We start from the raw sequence: 23,533 nt of genomic DNA, 5'->3' as shown, positions 1-23,533 counted from the left end.
CAGGGACGTGCATATGGCGTGAGCTCACGTTTACTCAGGAGTCATGGGGGGGTAACACTCGATTTTGGGTCGTGTCCCCCCCCTCCCCAAATTGTGAGAGTTCCAGGATTTCACTCCTTCCTGCAGGGAGGATGCTCAGATTACCAGGAGTTTCTTCACTGAAATGGTGTAACAAGGGACAGAGTCCCAGGGATCCTGGATCGAATCACTCCAAGCTAACGCCACTTTGGGGATGTGACCACATGCTCCTTCCTTGCTCCCAAGCTAAGAGTGCCAAGTGCTAAATCCTGCCACATCCCAGAGCGTGACATTCCAGATGTTACTCAAGTGGAGCAACATCTCCAACATCCAAAATCACAGCGTTTAGTTGGCTGTATTAGGAAACAACCCTTGGGTGAAGCACGGCTCGGACGTCGTTGCTCAGTCTGCGGGAGTTAGGGGTTAGTTCTGGTCTGGGTTATCATGCAGAGGTCTTGGCTGGTGAGTCCTGGTTTAGTGCTGGTTGTCACCGCACAGGCAGGGGGTACCTGGAGTGCTTTAGTTATCAGGCTGGATGTAGATCTGGCGCTGGGTCAACACTTGAGAAAGCTCCCTCTGCAACTGCTTATACTTTTGGTTGTCGGGGATAGCATCAACAGATCTACAGAGAGCAGTTCAGAAACGAGGGAGGTAAACAGGGAGAAGAACAGTCAGAAGAACTCAGTAACAGAGCTACTATTCTGGAAACCAAAGAGCACACTCGGGAGGAACGAGTGGAAATACAAAGGTTAGAAGGAACAGGGAAAAGGCAAGAGAAAGAGGTGGATGCTCTGTGCATTACCAGCGCTGAGCTGATCATCCCACCGCTGCACAGAGTGCCACGACTCAAACTGAGCCATGGGGAGACACAGGAAACAGATTCAATTCCAAAAGCTTCTGGCAACGTTCACAAGGAAAAGGACTCTGGTACACATTTAATGTTCATAAATGCCTCCTGGCGAACCCCCTGCACACCACAAATGAAAAGAGAGGCCTGTCCTGAAAGCTGGGCTTGGAGGAAAACCCCAGCCTAGCTGCTCTCTCAGACACCCTCATCTCCCCTGCCCATGCTGCTGCAAAGGCAGCACAATATTTAATCAGCACCATTATTCCATCTTCTTCCACATTTCAGGATGTGAGAGCGGGGCAGCACACGGAGGTGTGAACTCCACATCACCACACTGTGCTTGGAGGTGTAGCTGCAGTCTGAAAGCAAATCATCTGGCATCACAACTACCAGCTTGGGATTTCCTGACCAGAAGTGAGCAGGGGTTGACAAGCAGAGCACAGGTTCCTTACAGAAAGGCCATGGGGATTTATTTGCTTCACCTGGACACTGTGTTTTGACCAGTGGTTTTGAGAGAGGCACAGTGCTTAAAACAAAGTCTAAATACCACAAACCATTAACGTTACAGCCCTGGGACCAACCTGGCTGCTTCTGAGAAGAGTAGAAAGAGAAGTGAGAAGTTAAGCACAGCTTTCAACTGTGAAAAGTAAAACTCCTCATTAAAAGTAATCCTGAAATACAAGTGTGGCCAAGTGGGCTGCTTCCTTCCTGCTGAGGGAACAAAGGATTAAAACATCACTTCAGATCTATAGCTACAAGGTAGAAGTGTTCCATAAACCACACAAGAAATCATGCTTCCAAAGCACAGGGAGGTGGACAATGAGGGACATGACAAAGCTGTGTAGGAGAGCAAAAGCAGATCGGTGCTTGGCAGGGGTGGTGCCATGGGCCCTGTGGGAAGCAGAGTGTTCAGTGGGCAGCTGGAAGCCCCTTACCTCAGCCCATTCACGATGTCCTTTGTTTTTCCAAAATAAATCTCATTCAGTGTACTTCTGATTTTGTTTTCCATGTCCTAGAAAGGAAAAGGAAGAAACCAAACGTTCAGTGAGGTCCTTTGTTCTCAGGACCAGGGCCCCCACACTCTTCTGTGCATCGCATGCATTCGTCTTGAGGTACCACACTTCATCTTGGAATCCCAGACTGGTTTGGGTTGAAGGGAGCTTAAAGCTCATCCAGCTCCAGTCCCTGCCACGGGCAGGGACCCCTTCCACTAGAGCAGCTTGCTCCAAGCCCCTGTGTCCAACCTGGCCTTGAACACTGCCAGGGATGGGGCAGCCACAGCTTCTCTGGGCACCCTGTGCCAGCGCCTCAGCACCCTCACAGGGAAGAGCTTCTGCCTAAGAGCTCATCTCAGTCTCCCCTCGGGCAGGTTAAAGCCATTCCCCTTGCCCTGTCCCTATAGGCCCTTGCCCAAAGCCCCTCTCCAGCTTTCCTGCAGCCCCTTTAGGCACTGGAGCTGCTCTATACACTTGACTTCAGCCCAGTGTATTCCTACTATCTAAATTCTCACAAGCCTCTCTCTCTGCTCTTACCAAAGGAATGAAAGCTCAGCTCTGTTTCTGCCTTCTCCTCCCAGCCATTACTCCAGACTACAGCAAATCCTTGTGCACCACGAGAGGGCAGCTGCTCTCCAGGTATCACTTATGTGCACTGAGCTGCAGAAAAGGGGAATGGATTTCATCCCCACCTTGCTCTGTAATTTCCTGGCACTGAACAGCCTGGAAGTGGCCATCCCCAGTCAGCCATTCAGCACAGCCACCAGGTCAGTTGTTTTGTGCCATGGCAAACAGTTTTGGGAAAGATCCTGCAAATAAGGAGCAGTTTTTCATTGAGTCACTTTCCTTCAAGCCAAAAACTTGGGACTGACAAAGAAATTCCTGCCCCCTTTCGCTTCCTAGTTCCTTCTGGAAATCCAGCACCACCACACAGGACAGTGCAATGAGACAGCAAAACAGTGTTGCAGCAAAGCCCTTCTGGGTAGGTGACACCTTCAGTCATCATCTGAACATCCACAGCTGACAGCAGCCATAAAATCAAGTGCTAAACCCGCTCCAGTGGATTTAATGAGCACTTGATACACTCTGAACCGTCAGGGAAAGGGGTGGGCCTGTGCAACAAAGCTTGACTTAAATAATGCCACCCAAAAGTGACTGTAGAACAAACACGGGGGTTGGAAACTGTTAACTACTTCTACTACACATACAGGAGACAAAGTGCTGAGCAGTGGGTTTGTATCTACAAATGCAAATGGCTGGAAGCCCTGATAGGAGAAATACTGATCCCTCACACACTGAGCAGCATGCAAACCATCAGACTTGATACAACAGAAATAACTTGTTTGTAAAGACAAAGGCAACAAAATTCTAAGGCACAGGACCTGGAGAGGGGCTTTGGACAAGGGCCTGTAGGGACAGGCCAAGGGGAATGGCTTTAACCTGCCAGAGGGGAGACTGAGATGAGCTCTTAGGCAGAAGCTCTTCCCTGTGAGGGTGCTGAGGCGCTGGCACAGGGTGCCCAGAGAAGCTGAGGCTGCCCCATCCCTGGCAGTGTTTAAGGCCAGGTTGGACACCGGGGCTTGGAGCAAGCTGCTCTAGTGGAAGGGGTCCCTGCCCGTGGCAGGGGTTGGAGCTGGAGGAGCTTTAAGGTCCCTTCCAACCCAAACCATTCCATGGTTCTATGACAGGACCAAATACAGGCAAGAGAACCTGCAGCAGGCTGAAGCTGAAGTGGTTTCACAGCACTCACCTCTACCAAGCGTCCGATATTGGCTATGTGCGGAGAGGAGTCACTCACAGTCTCATCTTTCTCCATCTAGAAAGGAAGGACACAGATCCATTGAGAACATGGAAATGTGGCAGTGGCTGCACACCAGCTTCCCTTAGCAAGGGAAGGGATGGAACAAGTGGGTCTCAAATCCTGGAGTAACTTCTTTATGCACAAACAGATGCGAAACCTACTGAGAGTTTCCCAGCATTCAACAGTCTCACATGTTGGTAACAGAAACGTAGTGCAATAAACCCCAGGAACCAAAGTGATCCCTGCTGCAGATCCCTGCTGCAGACAGGCCCTACAACACTGTCAGCCCCTACCTACACTAAGGGGCTGCAGGAAATCTGTGATAGTGAACACGGAACACGCAGCAGCACAGCATGGGGATATGAAAACAAGGTTGTTGGTGACGAGACACACGCGAGGATGGGGCAGGCAGTGTAACAGATGTGAACTACCCCTACAAAACCAGCTGCATCTCTTCATCGTTGCCTCAAATGCTACTTCCCACCACACGCTGGGGACATTCTCCATTCTCAGCATCTCCTGGCAAAACACTCCTCCTTAGACATTACTTACCTGCCAGTGGAGAAGGAAGGTGCAGAGAATACAAACCCCACAACTCCCTGCCACACTGGTGAGGATTTCAACTGCTGCAGCGTTATGGAAAGAGAAACGTGATGCTTTGCAGTTCTTTTCAGACCAAAAAGCTGAACCAACATTTAGCTCTGAGGGGGAAGGAGGCACAAAGCAGCGAGTGGGGGGAAAGCAGCAGACTTGCCTTTTGCAGTAGAAGTTCAGAGGGGGATCAATGTAAGTGTATAATGACACCGTGCTGTGGCTGAACAAAGGCAGGGAGCTGAACTGGGTGACCCCTAAGATCACAACCTGGGAGCTGGCTCTGCAGAATGCAGCGGTTGCTTTATTTCTATCCTACTTTGCCCCATAACACATCCCTCGTGGCCTTGGCTGACCGTCCACGATACTGCTAAGGAAAAGACTGTCTTCCCCAGGTCATTCTGGCTGGACATGGACAAGCTGTTGACCAATGAACACCAGTCCCAGGAACCTCGACTGATCCAAAATGTGCTGAGGTGGCACAAAAACAAAACCAGGAGAAAAATGCAGTGGGAAGAACAGGCTTCAAAGGGTTTTACTAATCCCACTGGATTCCCGTATCCATCTGTTCACATCCTTCCCTCAGGGTAGAGCTGAAAAATCTGGGCCAGCTACAGGTTTCTTCTCATAAGCCAAGTCTCTAACAGGCTTGGGGAAGCATGTAATTTAGTTGGAACCCTCAAGGCAAAAGATAGCCTAGAAGAGGGGGGGGAGAAGAGAACAAGGACGTTTCATTTCTCCTTTAGATTGCAGTCAGCTTGTTTACACGGCATGGACACATCCTGCCTGGAGAGCAACCTCTGAGCTACACACACACACGTGAACGTGCTGTGGGGAGGACAGAGCTATCAGCAAACGGCCCAGAGCTGGGGCAGGGGCCCATTTACTTCCACAGGCTCCCTACTGAGTGTCCTCCACACCTGGGCAGGCCGAGCTCAATGGTGAGAAGCAGAATCTGAAATTAGAATGATTTGATCTTCTTGCAAAACATCTATTATTACATCTCCATAAAAACTGCTGCCAGAAGGAAAACATTTTCATGTGCTGTGGGAGCCCAGATGTTCCAAGAGGCTGTTTTCATGGAGTCTGGAGTCAGTAAGCAGTCATCTTATCCAAACAGCAGTTGGTGGGGGCTTTAAAGGCTCCTTCCGCACCCAGACCTAGAGCAGAAAGTCTATAGCTGCTTCAATAAAGGGGTTAATTTGCTTTAGGGGGAAATTCCACTCTGGAAGTTGATGTTAACAAGCAGCCCATCTCCCCACTGTCACTCCCCATCTGCTGTAGAGCTCAGCCAAAACCCTGATGCTAAGGAGCCAAGTCCAATGCGCACGGCTGAGCCGCTCCTCTCCCGATCGAGATACACTGCTTGGCTTCCTCGCCTCACTTCCCAGCCATCTGCTGCAAGTCTGACTTAGAGGGAAGCTCACTCTGCTGGGTATATTAAGCTCTCGATGGCTGGCTGGTCACTTTGGATGTTTCCTGCATGGAACAGAGCAGCTGTTTGGGCTTTCCATAGATGTGATTTGGAGGAGGAGTTAGGACGAAGAGAGAAAGTTCCGTTGGAGAAAACGCTTTGCTTCATCATAAAAGCATCTAAAAATATCAGGAAGATAAGAAGGAAACTCATCCACCATTTTGCTGTGAAGCACTGACAACAGCCACAGCTGCTCTGGCCACGGAGCAACATGGAATCTCTTTAAGGAAACATAAACAGGGAGTGTGAGCCAAAGGCTCCCAGGCCACAGGCAGTGGGGCAGGCTCCGGTCTCCAGGTGGAAAATATGTGGAATTATTTGGATATCAGCAAGGCAAAATCTGGCCCTGCCTCTCCCACTCTTAGTTCAAACTGTAACAAGATAAATGCAGGTTGTGAGCTATACAGGGCTTGCAGCTTTGTAGAAATCAGCTGAGAACTTACCTCACCCTCTCGTGGGTATTTATTCGGTGTAACCAAGGTTATCCCACATCCTTTACCAAATTGTCCCAGCAAAACCAGGAGGAAATCTGGGAATGCAACATCAGCTTTGGATGCCACTAAGTCCAGAGATGTTCAACTCTTCTACTCTCTCTTTTTCTAAAGCAGTCATTATAGAACTGATTATATGGATGTTCATGTGAGGCAGAAATAACTCCCTGGACAATTACTGTTCAGTTCATCCCTGCTATCCTGCACCCCAAAACACTGCTCAGTTAGCAGTGAAAGAGACAGTGCTTCCAGGAACCTGGACAACCGATGAAGAGGAGCTTAAGGATTGCAACAGCTACAACTGGAAGATCCCTCTGGTAGGAAAACACTCCCCGACTCAACTCACACTCTCACATCTGGAAGTCGGTGGGACAGACCTAACATGAAAGCTCAACTTGATGAAAATATATGGCTCTCCTAATTGCAGAGCACAAGCCGCAGGGGATTTACCTATTATGATAAATGGCAGAATGTCTCTGCTGGTGTTTTATGGAGCACTAACAGAGCACAGGGCACATCTTCCTGAGCGCAGGGAGAGCTCAGGCTGCAACAGAGCAGCCTTCATCCAGCCCTGCAGAATGTTCCACCTTCGCTAGAGAGCATTTCAAGCAGGAAAATCAACACCCATCTGTGCTGGTTTAATGTGACAGCCCAGGCTTCACTCCCCCCTGCTTTATATCCTCCCCTTTCCACACCTCCGGGGGTAAATAAACGATAGGTTTGGAGCCAGCTTCTTCCTCAGCAAACCTGAACTTCCTCACAATGGTCACGGTGCTGAAGGAAACACACACAGGTTCTTTGTGCCCAGCCAGGCCCCCGAAAGGCACCTGCTAAGCCTTGCTTTCAAGGAGGGGGCTGCCGAAATCTGCCCCACAAAGTGCAGTTTTGACTCTTTGCCAGAGAACGGGAATGCTACGTCTACTTTGCATGAAAGGAAACCGGATCATCCAGCTGCTCTTACCTTAAAGTGCAGCCTCAAAACCTCCAAACTGAGCCAAAGCAACGCAGAGCCACGGCAAATGACACAAGTGATTCCAATGTACACAGAGAGGACGGGACCATAATGTCTGTCAGGGAGAAACCCATCTGCCAAGCATCTGGCTTCAATCAGGAGCAGGGCAGTTACCTGCAGCCACTGGAGAATGTGCAAGGTAACCGAAAGGCTGCTGCCATTCCTCATTTCCCTTGAGCACTTCTCCCTTTGTGGTAAATAGAAGGGAGCAGGTCCTGTCCTTTTCCTTCAGATATAGAACACGTCCACCCGGGGCCCCTCATCGAGGCAGACGGTGTGGAACACTTTGCTCCTTCTCTATCCCAATTCCAAAACCATCAGGTAAAGTAAATGAAAGCTACACAAAGATTTACAACTTCCCCAAAGTGGCCAAGTCCTCCACCTACTGTGGTTCTCCCTCTTTACTTATTCTGGCCACTTACAAACATAAAATGCTCGTACAGCTACTTTCCCCCTATAAACAAAGGCAGAGACAACTCCTGTAGTAGCACACGAACCACTGCATGGGATACCCACTGAAAAGTAGTAGTTTGATGAACTGGAAGGGATGTGTCACTTCTCAGTGCCATGAGTAGACAAAGTCTAGGGACATGGCCTCCAAGTAGTATCTACCCAGCACATAACATCACATGGCCACCATCAAGGTGTAAGAACAGATACCTGGTGTCCTGGAGGGAGACAAGAATCACTGTTAGCCACTCGGTGCAGCACTGAGGAATGGCCTCAGTGGAAGCCTCGCAGGAACAAGAGTCTGGGGATATTCAAGAAATGCAAAGCCAAGTTCTTCCAAACAGCCTTGACAGAGGTACCAAACCTCCCTCTGTTTGTGTCTGTGCAGGACAAGGGTACTTCAGTGGTGGGAAACGACAGCAGCGTCTAGAAATCACTGTTCTCAAACTTGCAGACCCCAGCTGAGCTCTACCACACTGTCCATGCACAGACCTCAATTACTTGGGCCAGGTGTAATGTGCAGACATCAGGAAGGGCAGTTATGGAGCAAGTGTTTCCACCTGAAGCTGCAAATGCTTCCCACAGCATTTCAGTGTCAGCCATGCCCAGCTCTCCGTGCCTTGCAGAGGTGGGGAATCAGGAGGCATTCCATGAGCTGTTCTCTGCGCCTGCTCCCAGCCATCACTCCAGTCACCACTCAGGAGGTGCCCGATTTGCAGCCACGAGGCAAAACTGATTTCAAAGTAATGGCTCTCAACAGAGTTCCCTTTCAAAGCACTCAAAGGTTCTCTCTGCCACCAGTTTATAAGCCAGGATATTACAACGCTTGTGAACACTTCAAAAGCTTCCACTGAAACACAAGGACATCTGCTGTTCACATTGCAGGATCAAAGGTGGGCAAGGAGCTCAAATGCTGAGTTGACCAAAACCATGGACAATTTCCCATGGACAAAACTGTGGTCAGGAGATCAGATTACTGGTGTCATCCAGGTAAAACTGGACCACAGCAATCAAGAGATAACTAAAACCTACTTTTGGAGCCTAAGTTTGCTGCAGACTCTACAAAAAGCCTACCAGAAAGTAAAATATAACCCCTGCTGTCCTTAGGTGATGTAGCAAACTGGATTTACAGCGAAGTTTAGTCCAGCTACAGCTAAATAAATGGCTCAGGACAAACACCTCCTCCTCCCATAGCACAGCTCAAGGCACCATGAAGGTTTTGCTGTGGATTCTGTCCCCTTAAGCCTCCTATGACATCCACAGACAGAAAATCTCCAGCCCAAAGCTCCACTCTGAAAGTCAAGTTTCCATTGTTTGTGTAGAAGCAGCGCATCATTACCCCAGTGGCTTTTTTATGGATACTTCCATTGGAAGCAGGCCCCTGCTTTAATGCATCACATATGAATGAAATGCTCTGCTGTTAAATGATGACAGAAGCATGAATCTCCCTGCTGAAGCTTAGAGAGCGAAAGTCAAACTAAACAAGGCCTAAAGCAGTTCAGGCCAAGGTGTACTGAGGACACCCATTCTCAACAGGCTCTTGTTTTCCTTGGCACAGCTCTTGTGCACCATAAGGCCATGGCCAGAGTCAAGCCCTTGGCCTCCACTTCACAGCTATGATTTCAAGCATTAGGGAGGCCTGCGATTAAGTATTTGTCCGGGTCACCATAACTCGGGTGTAACTACTGCAAAGCTTTGCAATGCTCCAAACCACCTCCACACGCCTCATCCCTGCCTGCTTTTCCATCAGCTTCTTCTGGAAATCAACCACGTGGAAAGAAACATCCCGCAGGTCTAGGGCAAGCTGCTGCAGCTGCAATACTAACACAATCCTGGTTCCTCTCTGCAATCACAGAGCCTTCTTTCCTCCTCGGGCCTCAAACCTGTACAAGAACATGAGGTGTTTAACAGAGTCTTCATTGTCCTTTGTATCGAGAGCAACAGCCTGCCCTGGGAAGTCTCATAAAGGAGTTTTAGCTACTGCCAATCTCTCCAGTCACTCATGACCATACAATATGCCTTCTGTCCTCCACAGTTTATTACCCTGCTCCAGCCACTGATTTCCACAGCCCACATCTTAAGCAGCCACACTTCATCAGCAGCATGAGGCAGGGAGATGGCCTCCTCTGGCAGGTGGCTGGGGCAGAAGCACCCTCACCCAGGGAAGTCAAGCCCAGCAGATCCTGCCTGCCAGAGCCTGAGACAGCAGCACTGCCTCAACAGTCACCAGCCTGGCACCTTCCCTGCCAAAAGCAGAGCTCTCAAGAGGAAGCTGAAGTAACACTGGCACAAACCCCAGATGTTTAGAAGAGATTCTTTTCTTCCTCTTCAAGAGATTTTATAAATCAGAGTCTTCGTACTGCAGGAAGAAAATACTGATGAAGGATACTAAAAAATAACTGATGTCTTGAAGAGCAGAAGAATCCTACAGTCAATGCAAAACAGAGGCTTGTTGAAGGCTTTTCAAAGAGAGACCTAACAGAAAAGGTCATCTTGGATTTTTATAATCCTATTGGAATCTTCCAGTGAGAAAGTGGGCAAATCTTACAAATAAAACTGTCCGGGTAATGCATATCAAAGTATAAAAACATGGGAATACCAAAGGACAAATGAAGACTTAAAAGCAAGTTCAAACTCCTACTGAATGTTCTCTATGTTTAATTGAAAGCTATACTGCCACCAAAGCAAAGTTCAAGGGGCTTCCCTGTAATCACACACTTATGTATTCACTGTTTCACGGGGCTGCACACACAGCAGGAGAAGAGATCTTTATACAACACCTCACAAAAGCAACTTTCTGGGCCTCACTGGGGCTACTGGGGACATAAAGAAGGGAAGGCATGCCTGGGGGCTGCAGCATCCTCTCATGCCAATATAGAGGCGTACCTGTCTGGTGAGGCTCCCTCCAAGGTTCATAGTACCAGAACCAGTTTTATTAGTCTGCAGCCACAGCATCACTGTGGAGGTCAGCTTGTAATGAGCAGTACGACCGCTGGATTTCTCCTGGATAACAAAAGGGATAGAGACAAAAAGGTTAAAATCCCTCCCCAGCCTAGCTGGTGGCTGGCCCTGCAGACCCCACAAGCACTAGGACGGGTATGTAACCTCACTCACACAGCACAGCCTGTTTCCTAGAAAGAAGTGTGCACATTCCCCTAATTTTCCAAGGCAAATCTAGTTGGAGCAATCTCACCTCCCATTACCTTGGCTTTATTACCTCATTAGTGATATCTATCTGTAGGCCTTTATGTTAAAAAAAATATCTATAATCTCAGGCTCACATGCACAGAAAGTAACATACTTCCAATTCTTCTGGGATTCTTTTTGATTACAGCCCTGACTTATCTCTATCCAAATAGCTCCAGGGAATATCCAGAAATTAACAGGGGAAAGCAGCCACAGCCCCTCAGACAATATTGCATTGTTCAGCAGAACACCTGTGCTCTTCGACAGGCTGGAATTAACTGGTGTTTGTTTGCACTTGGGTGTATCAGCTACCCCAGAGGCTGTACCTGAACCTCCACCACGTGGATGGAATCCCAGCATCCCTTTATCTTCTTTGATCCATCTCCAGCTTTCTTAATGAGGATCACCCCGGCAAAGCCATGATCCAGATCCCAGAGGTAGACAGAGGAGACTCCACCTTCAAAATACCTGCGGGATGCAATGCAATATGCACGTTAGAAGTAAGCAGGATCCCAGCCAGAGTCAGATATCAATAATAGTCTTAAATAAGCAGAATCTCTATATCCTAGGAAAGAGTTTTCCTGCTTTTACGGCAGCACCCTCTCAGCAGTTACACACCTGCAAACACCGCAGCTGGAGTCCTTTCACAATACAGAGCCTTGCCTTACAAACTCCTGGACGTTTCTCTGAAGGAGGATAAAAGCCTGCTGAGGACCAGAGCTAGTTACAGATTCCTCCAGTACTTGAGCAAACAGCTCCTCTGATTCCAATTAACTACAGCAGCCGGTAAAAGCACGACTACAAAGTAGGCTGAGAGTAAGGCTTTATTTTACAGGTCGGGCCTTCCTCCCCGCTATTTTCTCTCTCTGTTGGGAAAGCCTGGAAGTTCTTTACAACCAAGTCTGCTAACTGAGACAAAAGGGAGCAAGCAGCTTTGTGCTGCTGCCACACAGCTTTGCGTGAAGCCGAGTTACTGATTTATTGCAAATAGAGCTGAACTGAACCCAAGGTTCTTCGAAACGAAGGGATGCTGTGGAGGTTTCGGTGTTATTCCAGCTTTGGATACAACAGAAAAGAAGCTGGACTCCCTAAAGCTCAGGTTTCTGTTAACAAAAAGCACACTCTTAGAAAACTAGCAATGCCATGACCTCTGCAGAGCCTCACTTCTCCTTTGTAACAGTGGTGTGAGGCGTCCCATGTGCCAGACGGAAGATGCACTCTGAAACAACAGTAAACCACCCAACACCACTGGGAGAAAGATGCACAAGAAGCACCATCTCCTGCGAAGGGGCAAGGGAAGGAGGAGAGGCAACTTCAGCTGAGCCAGCAGATGAGTGATGCAAGGTTTCAGTAGCCAGACATTTCTGTTCTGAGCACTTGCTGCTGTTCTGTATGTAAGGCTCACGGGACACCTGAGAATTCATGGTCTGGAGGACAGCAAAAGCTCACCATGCAAAGACATGAGGAGCTGCTATGACTGACAGTCACACAGATTAAACCACTCTATGTTCCTGCATCTTACTCATGAGCAAGATGATCCCATAGACCTGCAAGTGACTGCATGTTTCTCCTCTTCTACAAGAAAGAGGTGTATCACTCACTGTCAATGTGAAGAACTTGCTGAACTCTCCCACCTGCACACTCCCCTCCTTTCCAGCCACAAGCCTCATGGTTGTAAGCGGCACTCAAGATGTGATTTACTGTGCAGTTTGGACTTCATGAAGTGCTGTGGACTCAAGAACACTAACCCATCCTTTCTACAAGTCAGGAGAAAAGATACTGGGAAGTTGATGTGAACAACACAGGAAACTTTCAGTGCGTTCTCTGCACAGAGAAAATGACCAAAAGAGCCCCAATTCTTTTTAAGTGCGTGCATCCAAGCCTGCATCAAACCCAATGCTGATGCCAGGAGGGGTATATGACTTCATAGCAACTCACTACATCGTTTTATTTTTAATAGGTGACTACTGCTACTCATCACCAGGCTTAGCCTGAGCATTTAAGTAGCCAGCACACACTGTCCTATGACGTTTGTCAAGTCACTGATTAGATACCGTTAAGAAAAGAAACCCCTTTGCTCCACAAGCATGCTAAAGCCAGACTTCCAGCAGGCAATTTAAACCTAACAATCCACGAAACACCCTTTTTATATCCCCAGGGGAGTTCACAGATGGGTTTTGGTTAATGCAGTTAATGGGAATTTCAGTCCTGCAGCAAACCTCAGCTCCAATCGAAGTGACCTTTCCTTTGCCAGAAGGGCAGTGTGAATCGAAGGGCAGAGACCTGAAGCTCTTTGTCCATTTCTAGACCAAGTTTGCTTAAGAAAATATTCAACTGCCGTGAATCCACTCAAAATGACCTGTCAGGCACTGAGAACGGGACTGTGAGCACAGTTTCCCCATTAGCCACTTTATGAGCTTGCTGTGAGCATGAAACGTTCATTAAGAGAGGGACCAAAACAAGGCTTTTGGAAATTTCTTCTTACCTACTGTACTTTGATCCTAATGACATGAAACAGGGGAAAAAATCATTTTTATGTGCTTCACCTTTATGAGATTTTACATAAAGGCTTTTGTGGGTATTTTAAGAATGTGCTAAAATGTTGTCTGAAACCACATAAAACCAGCTGAGGAACCTCCCGCCAGAACTAACAGCGCACACATGGAAACGCTTTAACTTGCCTTTGTGTATTTAATGAATCAAATATAGTATTAATATTGTTTTAAATACCAACATGCTATTTCAATAAAGTTGCTTTGCCACGGCCACATCCAGGATCCTGAGACTCCGACAAAACAGTGCCAGTGATTGAAGCAGTATGAATCCAAGGCACACTGGGGCACGGACTGGCCAAAGCCTCCTCTGGGCTTCAGCATTATAATGTCACTCCTCCTTCCTGGGGAGAAAATACATGTCACTGAGCTCTCTTCACCTTTCCTCACACTAAAACGCACTGTAGTGGGTTTAAGATGATCCAAGCCCAGGAAAGGCATGTTTGGAGAGGGGAACATTCCTTGAAACCTGTTTTTTTTCAGGAAAAATAAAGAAGTGCTACAGGTTAACTGGCTGCTACATAACAGAGAACGGGATGACAGACTGGTAGGAATTTAAGTGTACATTCATGAACCTGGATTTGCTGCAGGAAGGCTGGACTACCTCCAAGGAACCCCTTCAGCACAGATGAAAAAGCAGCACTTAGTAAAACCCAAGCAGGAGAGGTAACCAGCTTGGAAAAGGTTCCTGGAAGGCATCTTCTTCTCTGGTAAAGAAATGGATGGGCAAAGCAGAGCACAGGCTCAAAGTCACATGCAGTGGTTGCAGTAAAACCCTTTGAAGCACTACCTAGCTTCTGGGTTGAACAGAAACTTCACTGATGGCCTGCTCTGGATGCTCCTGCTTGTGGCATGTTCTCCTTCTGCACAATGTAGTCATGGATTCAAGAAAATCCTAAGGCAATCTGTCTTCTGCCCCCGAGGCTCAGCACAACACAATGAGCAGATGCTTTTGAGACGTACAAAAGATCTGGAGAAGGAGGAATTCGTATTGGGACACCTCAAAAACATCTCCAAAAGATAAACCCCTTTCAAAGGGCAGCAATTCAAAGCAAAGCCATTGCTCCTCTTGTGCCTAAGGACACGGAGCTCTCCAGGATGTACCCTGGGTTTACCTATAGACAAAAGATTGCTATGAAACAATGATAAAAAGCATAGACAGAGTTGTCGTGTTCCTTTGTTAAAGACCAAAGCTCTGTCAAATCAGCCACAGGATGGTTTGGGTTGGAAGGGACCTTAACAGACCAAATGCCGTGTCTGTCCTTTCTGAGGGCAAACAGTGTTCTTCCACCTCCAGTAAAACTGCTTCCTATGCAGTTGCCCAGGAAGATGACTACAAGGAATAAGGCCCAACGTAACCATTCATTCTCTTTCCACAGCTGAGAACAGCTTTTCCCTCCGAATCAACTGGAGTCAGAACGGCACGCTCAAACACTGCAGCTCTCTATCCGTTACTCGCCAACCACAGAACTCCTGGAAAAAGCTGTTTTATACAAAAAATGTCACACTTCAACCTGACCTACTTTACAAATGCAAGAATAAAAGAAAATATTTAAGCTAAGAGTGATCCAAAGCTTTATGAAGTGTTTGAAGTTGAAGCGGGTGGAGACCCAGGATGGAAACTTGTTCAAGGAACTCCAGCTGTAGCCATGAAATAGAGAGGCTGTGGCCAGAACAAAGCCATAGCTTCAAGAGGGATGTGACAGGGGAGGAAATCCCCCATCTTCCAGCATAGACCTCAAGAAAGGAGGACACATCAATCACTTTGCCTTACCACTAAACGACATATCAGCAAAGGCCCTTTCCTGATACCTTTCTGCTCCTCACAAGCCTTGCAAGCGAATGCTGGACCCTATAGTGAGAAAATGAGTTTGCATCCCAGAGCAGTAAAAACAAGAGCTCTGCCTTTCAATTATACTTCAGAACCAAATCACTCATCCATAAAAGCACATCTGGATTTTCCAGTCAGGAAACTGAGAGCCAGAGACAAAAACCCACCCGGTGGCGCTGGCTTAAGGCTCTCTCAGCACTAAGCCACAAAGCCCTGAAGCCAAAGCACCAGGGCCTGGAAGCTCAGGCTATGCAAACCTTCAAAGGAGCTGCACAGTGTTTCACACTGGCCCATTTAAAGTAGCAAAATAGATTTGCTTTTTTATTTCCCCTGAAGGTTGCCTCGCTGCTCCTTCCAGCTACAGAAACTGAGCAGGGAAGGAAAGGCAAATGGCTCCATCTATTTAGATCAACAGACTTCCAAGAAACCTGTCATTTAAACAACCTACCCCAAAGGAAAACATTGAGCACGCAGCTACAAATGTTTTTACAAGTGTGACAATGAGTAAAGTCACAATGGGAGAAGCTGGTGTCTAAAGGTAACCCCAAAACACTACCTAGCTGAGGCAGCAGCCACTTCAACTGCTATTAAAGCAGATGACTATAATGGCAAGTGACTTGGCACTATTTTTCCCTGAGTCCTTCCTCTGTCATTTCAAACCAGCACATAAATAGCAGCAGAAATATGAAGGAAGTGGCAAGTTTCAGCACTCCCCCCTCCACCAACCCCAAACCATTACTAAGGTATTCATTCCAATCACCTGCAACTCACAGCTCAAGCGAGGGGGGAAAGAACATCTTCAGGACAGCACCAAGAGATCAGAGTTGTCACTAAGGAATTTTGTTGCCTGTCCCCTCCATCCAGCTTTCTAGTAATGAGACTCAGGAGCCTGTTCTTTAATGAAAAGGACAGGTTGGGACCAGGAGCTCCCCAGGATGTAACACTTCTCCCACTGGCATGAGCACAGATGATTTACAGTTCCTCTCCCTCCTCCTCTGGTCCCAGGCGTGCAGCTGTGTAACACTTCCAGCACGTTACCTCAACCCCTCAAATGAGGAAGGTAAAATGTTTGTGTATACAGAGCAGGGCTGTTCCACCACAGTTTATGAACACAGCCTGAAGTATGCTTGTGCACTCTGTACAGGTATTTTACACACATTCTTTCCAGCATACACAGGTGCAGAACTCCCTGGAGCAAACATACCAATCTGGTTAGGTATGTGTAACTTCAATGCCAGTTGTACTTAAAAACACACATCTGGACCGCGGTGGGATGACTCAAACAGCGAAGCAGAGCTGTGAAGTGCAAGAACTCTGCAAGGAAGGAAAACAGTATCCAAACAATGGGATCCTGAAGGTCAAAAACCTCCCAGAACCTCCAATTTTGTGCTTTCTAGGACCTGTCATTATTGAAGAAAATTCTAAATGCATTGCTCACATTTGCCTTACCATCCAATTGCTCTTGGCAGATGGAAACTAATGACCCAATCCCTTTTGAGAAGTCACCTGGAAACAGTTCCATTAACCACCTCATAAGCAGGACAATGGGTCACTTTGTAACATGCCCCAATGTGTTCCTGGTTCATTAACTACCAGGAAGCACCGAGTGCTTCCCAGTCTTTCACCCGTAGCCATCTGCTGGCCTGACCTGCTCCGCTTCATCCACCAACAGTCTGGCACGGTTTGGACCCTGCCAGTTATAATTCAGCTGTGGGTCGGAGGGGAAAAGGCAGCAGTAGAAGTCCTCTGTATCAGGGATTAAGATGGTCAGAGTCCGTGCAGGCTACAGATTGCACGTGATGTATTTCTTTCTTCATACAGGTATCAGATGCGCTACAAGAAGTTACTCTGTCAGCATTAAAACACTGTATTTGTGAGCACATGAAGTGAATTTCTACGAAGAGCAAGCACAGGCACGCGCTGTCAGAGATAATCACATCATAACAAACTGACACGGGACGACTGAGCCTCGCTCCTCTTTTGCAAGCGCGTAAGTCATTTCTTGCTGGGGATTTCAAACCTTCAGAGAGCGGTGGTTAAGCGGAGCGCTGCATCATCAGTGCTGACCTGCTAATGCTTCCCCTCTCCAGCCTTCACGTTTTATGTAATCACAGAGAACCGTGGGAACCCAAGGGAAAAACTCCTCCTCCTCCAAGCACCTCCGATTCAGAAGATAAGAATGTGGTCTGCATCGAGCTGCTCCAGAACGAAGCACCCACAGAAAGGAAAAAAGCAGAAGAAAAGCAACTAATTGAAGTTTTCAAAGCTTCATTTTCCCCTCTCTTCTTCGTTAAGCTTATTCTAATCCATGTAATATATATCAGCAAGCTCAATGTTGATTCTGGTTTGAGTTTTGAGCTGCCCACAGGCAAATTAAGGAAGGGACCTCAACCCCGCTCTGTTTACTCTTACATCAAAACAATGTCCCTGGGAAAACATCATGCTTGTGATTTTAAAAGCACAAGAACACTAAAGCAGCATCTTGGCAGTTTAGGTCTGTCTTAGGAGACTTCATCTTGGATTTATCAGCCTAACCCAGAGGCAAGAATCTCACAGATGACATAATCCTGATGTCACACCCTATTGTGCAGAAGCCCAGCCAGCAGTGAGATGGAAAGTCAGGTTTCCTTAGTGCTGGGATGCATAACAAATGCATCTGGATTCAATCTGCAGGGCCCTTGCTGTGAAAAACCACAGGAACCACCATGGCCAAGAGAAAGGCATCACAAAGGGCTAGTAACCATTAATGAGGAACAGTGAGCTAATGGCAATAAAGTCACTTCAAAGCTTTCCATGGGTTTTTAGTTTAGGCAAACTAGGTTTACATCTAAACACAGACTGAATGCTTATAGAAAGAGCTCACAGCTGCCTGATCATTTGAGAGCTGCACTGCAGGCAATTGAAGCTCCCTCATGCACACCTAGGGGCACGAGCTCTGGGGCTGTGAAACACTCATCACACCTCTTACATCTGATGCTCTCCTTTTACTAGGAGGAATCCACGCTGTTCCATGCACACAATAAATCAACTGGGTCAAACTGATAAATAGAGCAACTGTCACAAACCCTGCAAAGAAATGCAAGTTTAAGGCTAAGCTCTGTCTCTCACTGGGACTTTGCTACTGTACCTGACCAGCAGCCCCTCCAAGTGCCCTAGCAAAAGGCTCCTGAATCCACATGCTCCTAAAGGTAGAGGCATACAGGGAATTTCTGTAGCCTTATGTCCTGCAGCTGAAGGAAGAAAGGTGGTGGAAGTTCAGGTTAGGTGCTGTCTGCACTGCAAAGGGTACTGCAAGTGCTTGGGTGGCAGGGGTGCCACGCTCAGCACTGCTAACACCATTGAGTATCTGAGTGCCAAACTGTTTGCACTGGATTTCAACCCAAAATTCAATCATAAAAGGATTACACACAATGAAGACATTCCAGAGGTCAATCCTCTCCCAGGCTTCCTTCCGCTCCTACCAAATTCCTTACCCACAGCTCTAATATAACAAATTGAAAATGGATCAACAGCAAAACACAGGGAAGCAAAAGTTCAAAAGGCTTCAGCACTCACTGCGGAGGGAACTGAAACCCCTCATCAACGACAACATTTTAAGGAGCAAAGTTATTAAGATGTTATTATCTTTCTTTTCTCTGTAATAAGGTTGTTAAAACTCAAAAGCACCAATAAATCCTCCTTAACCCAAGAAACAAAGTAAGGAAGAGCTTTCTAAATGTGTGCCTGCTCCCTAAAGCAGTCCAAAGTTGCCAAAACTCATCTTGTTTGTAGGAATACTGCGATGAGCAGCATCCTTCCCCAGGGAGGTCTATTTAATCACTTCAGGAATGATTTCTTCCAGACAACAAAGGGCGATTCCATTACTTCATTAAAGCACTGATTATCTGCAACCCAAAACAAGAGTCCCAAATAGATAGATTTACCCAGCTGCCCTGTTCCTCATTACGCTTTGATTTCAATCCATCGCACACACACGGCAAGCAAAGGGCAATAAATTACAACCATGTGTTTGAAGGAATTATCTTCACCATATTGGATGTGGAGAAGCAAGGCTCTAAGTGAAGGGTGTAAGATCCTAGACTTCCATCTGGCAATAATAACCTACTGAACAGAAACAGAGCAGGGCATTAGCTTCAGGCAGTGTGTGAGTTAAAGCTGGCAGCAGGAGATCAAAATGAAGCAGTTGGTTTGGGGGAAAGTGACATCCATTTTGGCAAAGAGATGCCCAAGAAATATGGCTGTTGTTTAACAGCTATAACAGAGGGAAGGAAAACTTAGGATGATTCCTCTTCAACCCAAAGAGACATGAATGTGCCTCTAGAAATAAAAGGTGGGCAAGTCTAAAGACACTTAAATGTAGTTGGCACTAAACCAGGCACTTACAGGGAACAACTCGGCTCTGGTTAAGAGGTGCTGAGCATTCAGCACAGTTGTTCTTCTCAAGCTTCCGTGGTTTGAAACAACCTTGTATGATATTACTTGTTTGCCCACTGTAGTCACACACTGCTGCAGGCCAAGAAGCTTTTGGGGGGAAAACTAAGATTTAAGAGCAAATGTGACCAATCTGTGCGAAACAATCCATTAGCAAATGCATAACAGGCTGTTTCCCTCCAAACACCCACACCAGCAGGTGGCAACCCCTTGGGAAATGGCAACTAAATGCAATGACTCACTAGATGTAGGTGGATGCTCACCACACCTGATTAAAGCAGAACTCTAGCAAGGAATGGTATGTGGGCCAAATGGGACTGCCACAAGGAAAAAATGAAACTATCTGAAGTCTTGGGAGATCCTGAGATGAACTTTGGGTGGTCTTACCCCTTAGTGTGTGTAAAGGTAAAGCAGGAGATCAGACAGAGGAAGCTTGGACCACATGCTGAGAGCAGAGTTGGAGAAGCACACATTCTCCATAGCACTTATTTTTCTGGAGAAAGCAAGTATCTTCCCCCTGGAATGACCCATGTCAGATGTATTTTAAAGCTGAGAAGTGAAGCAAGCATAGCGCAGAGCAAGGGACACCTCAGACAAGGTATTAAGACACACAACATTCTTCTGCAGAGGGCAGTCTGTCCTGGCTAGACTGCAACAGCACAAATCCAGCAGCTTAGCCCAGTGAGGTTGGAAACAGAGCCACAAACTGCTTAGGAAATCACAGCTAAAATCTTCCTTCTAGGAATACAATGTCGAACAGCCCAGGAAATCCAAGCACACAGGGCCTGGTGTTCCCTGTAAACGACTGCCTACAGATTGGTTTTGTATTAACTGCTACCTCTCTCCCATAAGACACAGCAGAGCTGTGGTTAGAGGTGCCCCTCAAAAGCATGCTCTACCCTGTAGAGAGGGGCAGAACAGCCTCTTAAGGAACTGCTGTATGAGAAGCTGATGTATGAGACCTGAGGATTGTCTCTCAGCATCATTTTCATCATCTTAATCTCCAAAGCAAGCTCAAAGTCAAACAGTGCAACAGGCACAGCACTTGAACTCACAGTTTCTAAGAAGAACTTTGTGATGTGGAGCATCCAGCAGCTTGGTGTCACCTATGAGCAGTCTGTTTGGACAGAACCCCATCAGAGTGAACAGACACCATTAAGGTCAATGGAAGAAAGGTTTTTCACACTCTGGCTACAAAATGAACACTGTTACTGGAAGGTGGCTCTGTTATAAAACTTCCCATGCAACAGAAACCATCATTTCCACAGAATACACAGTACTGCCAGCATGCTACTTGCTGCTTTGCTTAATACATCAATGCTTTTAAATGAGCCTGAAATACTTCACAAAGCTGGAAAGCCTCTGCTGTCATTGGCTCTGGAATCTGAAATGACACTGGTAACTCTGTCCTGGAACTGACACATCGTGCACTCCTTTTCCCATGCCACAAGCTGCCAAAGCAGGAGATCAGTGACACCTTTAATCACAGAACCCCAGCCTGGTTTGGGTTGGAAGGGACCTAAAAGCCCATCCAGCTCTAACCCCTGCAGGGACCCCTTCCACTAGAGCAGCTTGCTCCAAGCCCCTGGGTCCAACCTGCCCTTGAACACTGCCAGGGATGGGGCAGCCACAGCTTCTCTGGGCACCCTGTGCCAGCGCCTCAGCACCCTCACAGGGAAGAGCTTCTACCTCAGCCCTACTTCTGCCTTTACAGATACAGTCTTAGTTTCCAGCTCTATCAGACCATGGAAATTACACCCTGCGTTACTGCAGTTGCCCTCTTGCTCCCACTACAACCTTCCCCACACTTCAGACCCTCAGATGGCTCCAGCAGATGTTATGTGGGTAACTGTTAACACTAATTCCCAACCCGCAACATTGGCACGAGCAGCAAGCAGCAGTGAGGAAAGCTGTGACCCCAACCTCATCCCCCCTCCAATCTCCAAGTAAAAATTAAGCTTCTGCTGTCAAAATACAAACTCCAATTGGCTCATTAAGGAAACTAGAGTCCAAGTAGTAGAACAAAAGCATGTTTCTATCCAAATCTCTGTTGTAGGTAAAGTACAAATCACTTCCAATTTCAAGCACGAGGAACCCTTCCAATGGCCAGGTTAAGTTTCTTTAGCTTTGCAAATACTTTCCAAAGAATGCCCCAATTTTCGCACCACTCAGCACAACGTCAGGCACCCTTCTCCTGGTTTTCTGACACATTTTTGAGATCAGAACATGCCCCAAAGCGCAGGGTGCTGACAGATGTGCTTATCTCGTCTGAGCGCACCGCGAGCCACAGCGTCTCCGTCATTTCTGGCTGATGACACCAGAATGAAGTCTTTGTGAGGATCACTCCCTGTAACAATGTATTGCCTATAAAGCCTGGACTGGCCAAATGAAAGATGAAATTGGATCTAATCTTGCTTTTTACTTCCATACAATATATTGAGACTACTTGTACCATGTGTGGAACAGGTTCACCTAAACCTGAGAGCAGCTTGCACCACGCTTTCCCTCCAGCAACTGAACCTTCCTAAAGGAGTTACTGTATCCAGCCATGACTTCACACTCGTCTGATCAGAGAGGGGTTTAGAAAGACAACCTTGGTTCCATAAACATCCTCAGTTTCACCTTAGTGTACTAAAGAACCTGTTGGTCTTGGTCTGTTCTGCACCTGGGGAGTAACTGCAAACCTCTCCGCTGCACATACAAAACTCCTTTCTTCCAGTAAGTTCAGATACCAGAAACAACTGTTACTGGCAAGAGGAGTTGGGTATCTGTGAAAATAATGGATGAAAAGAAGCACAGATTGGATACTGTAACAAAAGTGTGAAGATTACACATTTGGACAGGCTACATTCACCTCAAGCCACATCCTAAAATGAGCAGAAACTCTAGCAAGAAAAGTACCTGCCAACCCGCTTCTGTTAGCACTGTTAACAGCACAGTGACACATGACGAACAACAGCTAAGGATGTGGTTTATGTCCAGCTTTGGGCAACATGAAGCAGCAGTGGAGTTTCTTCACCTTTTTCATGCTCATTAGGCATCTCCAGTAAGAGAGCAGCCCGTCACTGGATAAAGCAGTAAGTTCATTTTGCTTTGCAACTCACACTTGCTTTTCAGATTCGCTGTTACTATTTCCATTCCATCGCTGCCCAGGAGACCACAACCTGTAAAGATGACAGCTGATGGCATCACCAGCACTGCTCAGATGGGACTGCAGTTGCACGACCAGCATGCTCCCACCTTTTGGAAAAGTTGTTCAACTGGAAAGTCATCACAGAATCCCAGCCTGGTTTGGGTTGGAAAGGATCAGCTCATCCAGTTCCAACCCCCTGCCACGGGCAGGGACATCTTCCACTAGAGCAGCTTGCTCCAAGCCCCATCCAACCCGGCTGGGATGGGGAACTCACAACTTCTCTGGGCAAGTCAGACAGCTTCCTACTGCTACTTTAAAAACACACTGCCTAATCTACATTTATCTTACACTCTATTAATTCCTTTGCTTCACGCCTCTTTAACAAGGCAGGGCCTAAAACAAGCATCGGAGGATGCCCCTGCAACACTACATGACTCCCCATCAACTGCTGCGTTTCAGTTTGCTAGCTCCTGTCATTTCACTGAAGATGTGAAAGTTGCTGCAGTATATATAGATATTTTGAGAGAGTACAGTCTTGAGGGAATGGAAAAAGCAGATGGTTTAAGACTGAACTGAGTCAAGATCACAGAGAACACAGGTCCTTTCAGGGCAAAGACACCATCAATATCTTAAAGGGGGGAGGGAGGCAGGAAAGCACCTGAGGAACTGCCTTTGGCATCAGCTGACAAATTTGATCATGTTTCCTATCATGGAATCACAG

At 47.2% G+C, this 23,533-nt stretch overlaps 1 protein-coding gene across 4 annotated transcripts in view; it reads right to left on the bottom strand.

The window, feature by feature from the left end:
- Positions 1 to 23,533, bottom strand: part of CAPZB (capping actin protein of muscle Z-line subunit beta) — a 72,529-nt gene that overhangs the window by 1,545 nt on the left and 47,451 nt on the right. For 3 of the 4 annotated variants that reach the window (XM_062622890.1, XM_062622888.1, XM_062622887.1), the window contains exons 6-10: positions 11,192 to 11,333; positions 10,566 to 10,682; positions 3,611 to 3,676; positions 1,801 to 1,877; positions 528 to 640 (exon numbers count right to left, since the gene is read on the bottom strand). In XM_062622890.1, coding sequence (XP_062478874.1) covers positions 538 to 640; positions 1,801 to 1,877; positions 3,611 to 3,676; positions 10,566 to 10,682; positions 11,192 to 11,333 — 505 coding nt within the window. In that variant the 3' untranslated portion in view covers positions 528 to 537. The remainder of the gene's footprint in view (positions 1 to 527; positions 641 to 1,800; positions 1,878 to 3,610; positions 3,677 to 10,565; positions 10,683 to 11,191; positions 11,334 to 23,533) is intronic. The other variant, XM_062622889.1, reaches the window with a different exon arrangement.

The sequence above is a fragment of the Pezoporus occidentalis genome, unplaced genomic scaffold, assembly GCF_034315485.1.
Source record: "Pezoporus occidentalis ecotype Australia unplaced genomic scaffold, CSIRO_AGI_Poc_V1 ctg249, whole genome shotgun sequence".
Lineage (NCBI taxonomy): Eukaryota > Metazoa > Chordata > Aves > Psittaciformes > Psittacidae > Pezoporus > Pezoporus occidentalis.
Note: the sequence above shows the minus strand (reverse complement) of the source record. Positions and strands in the feature narration are given on the sequence as shown.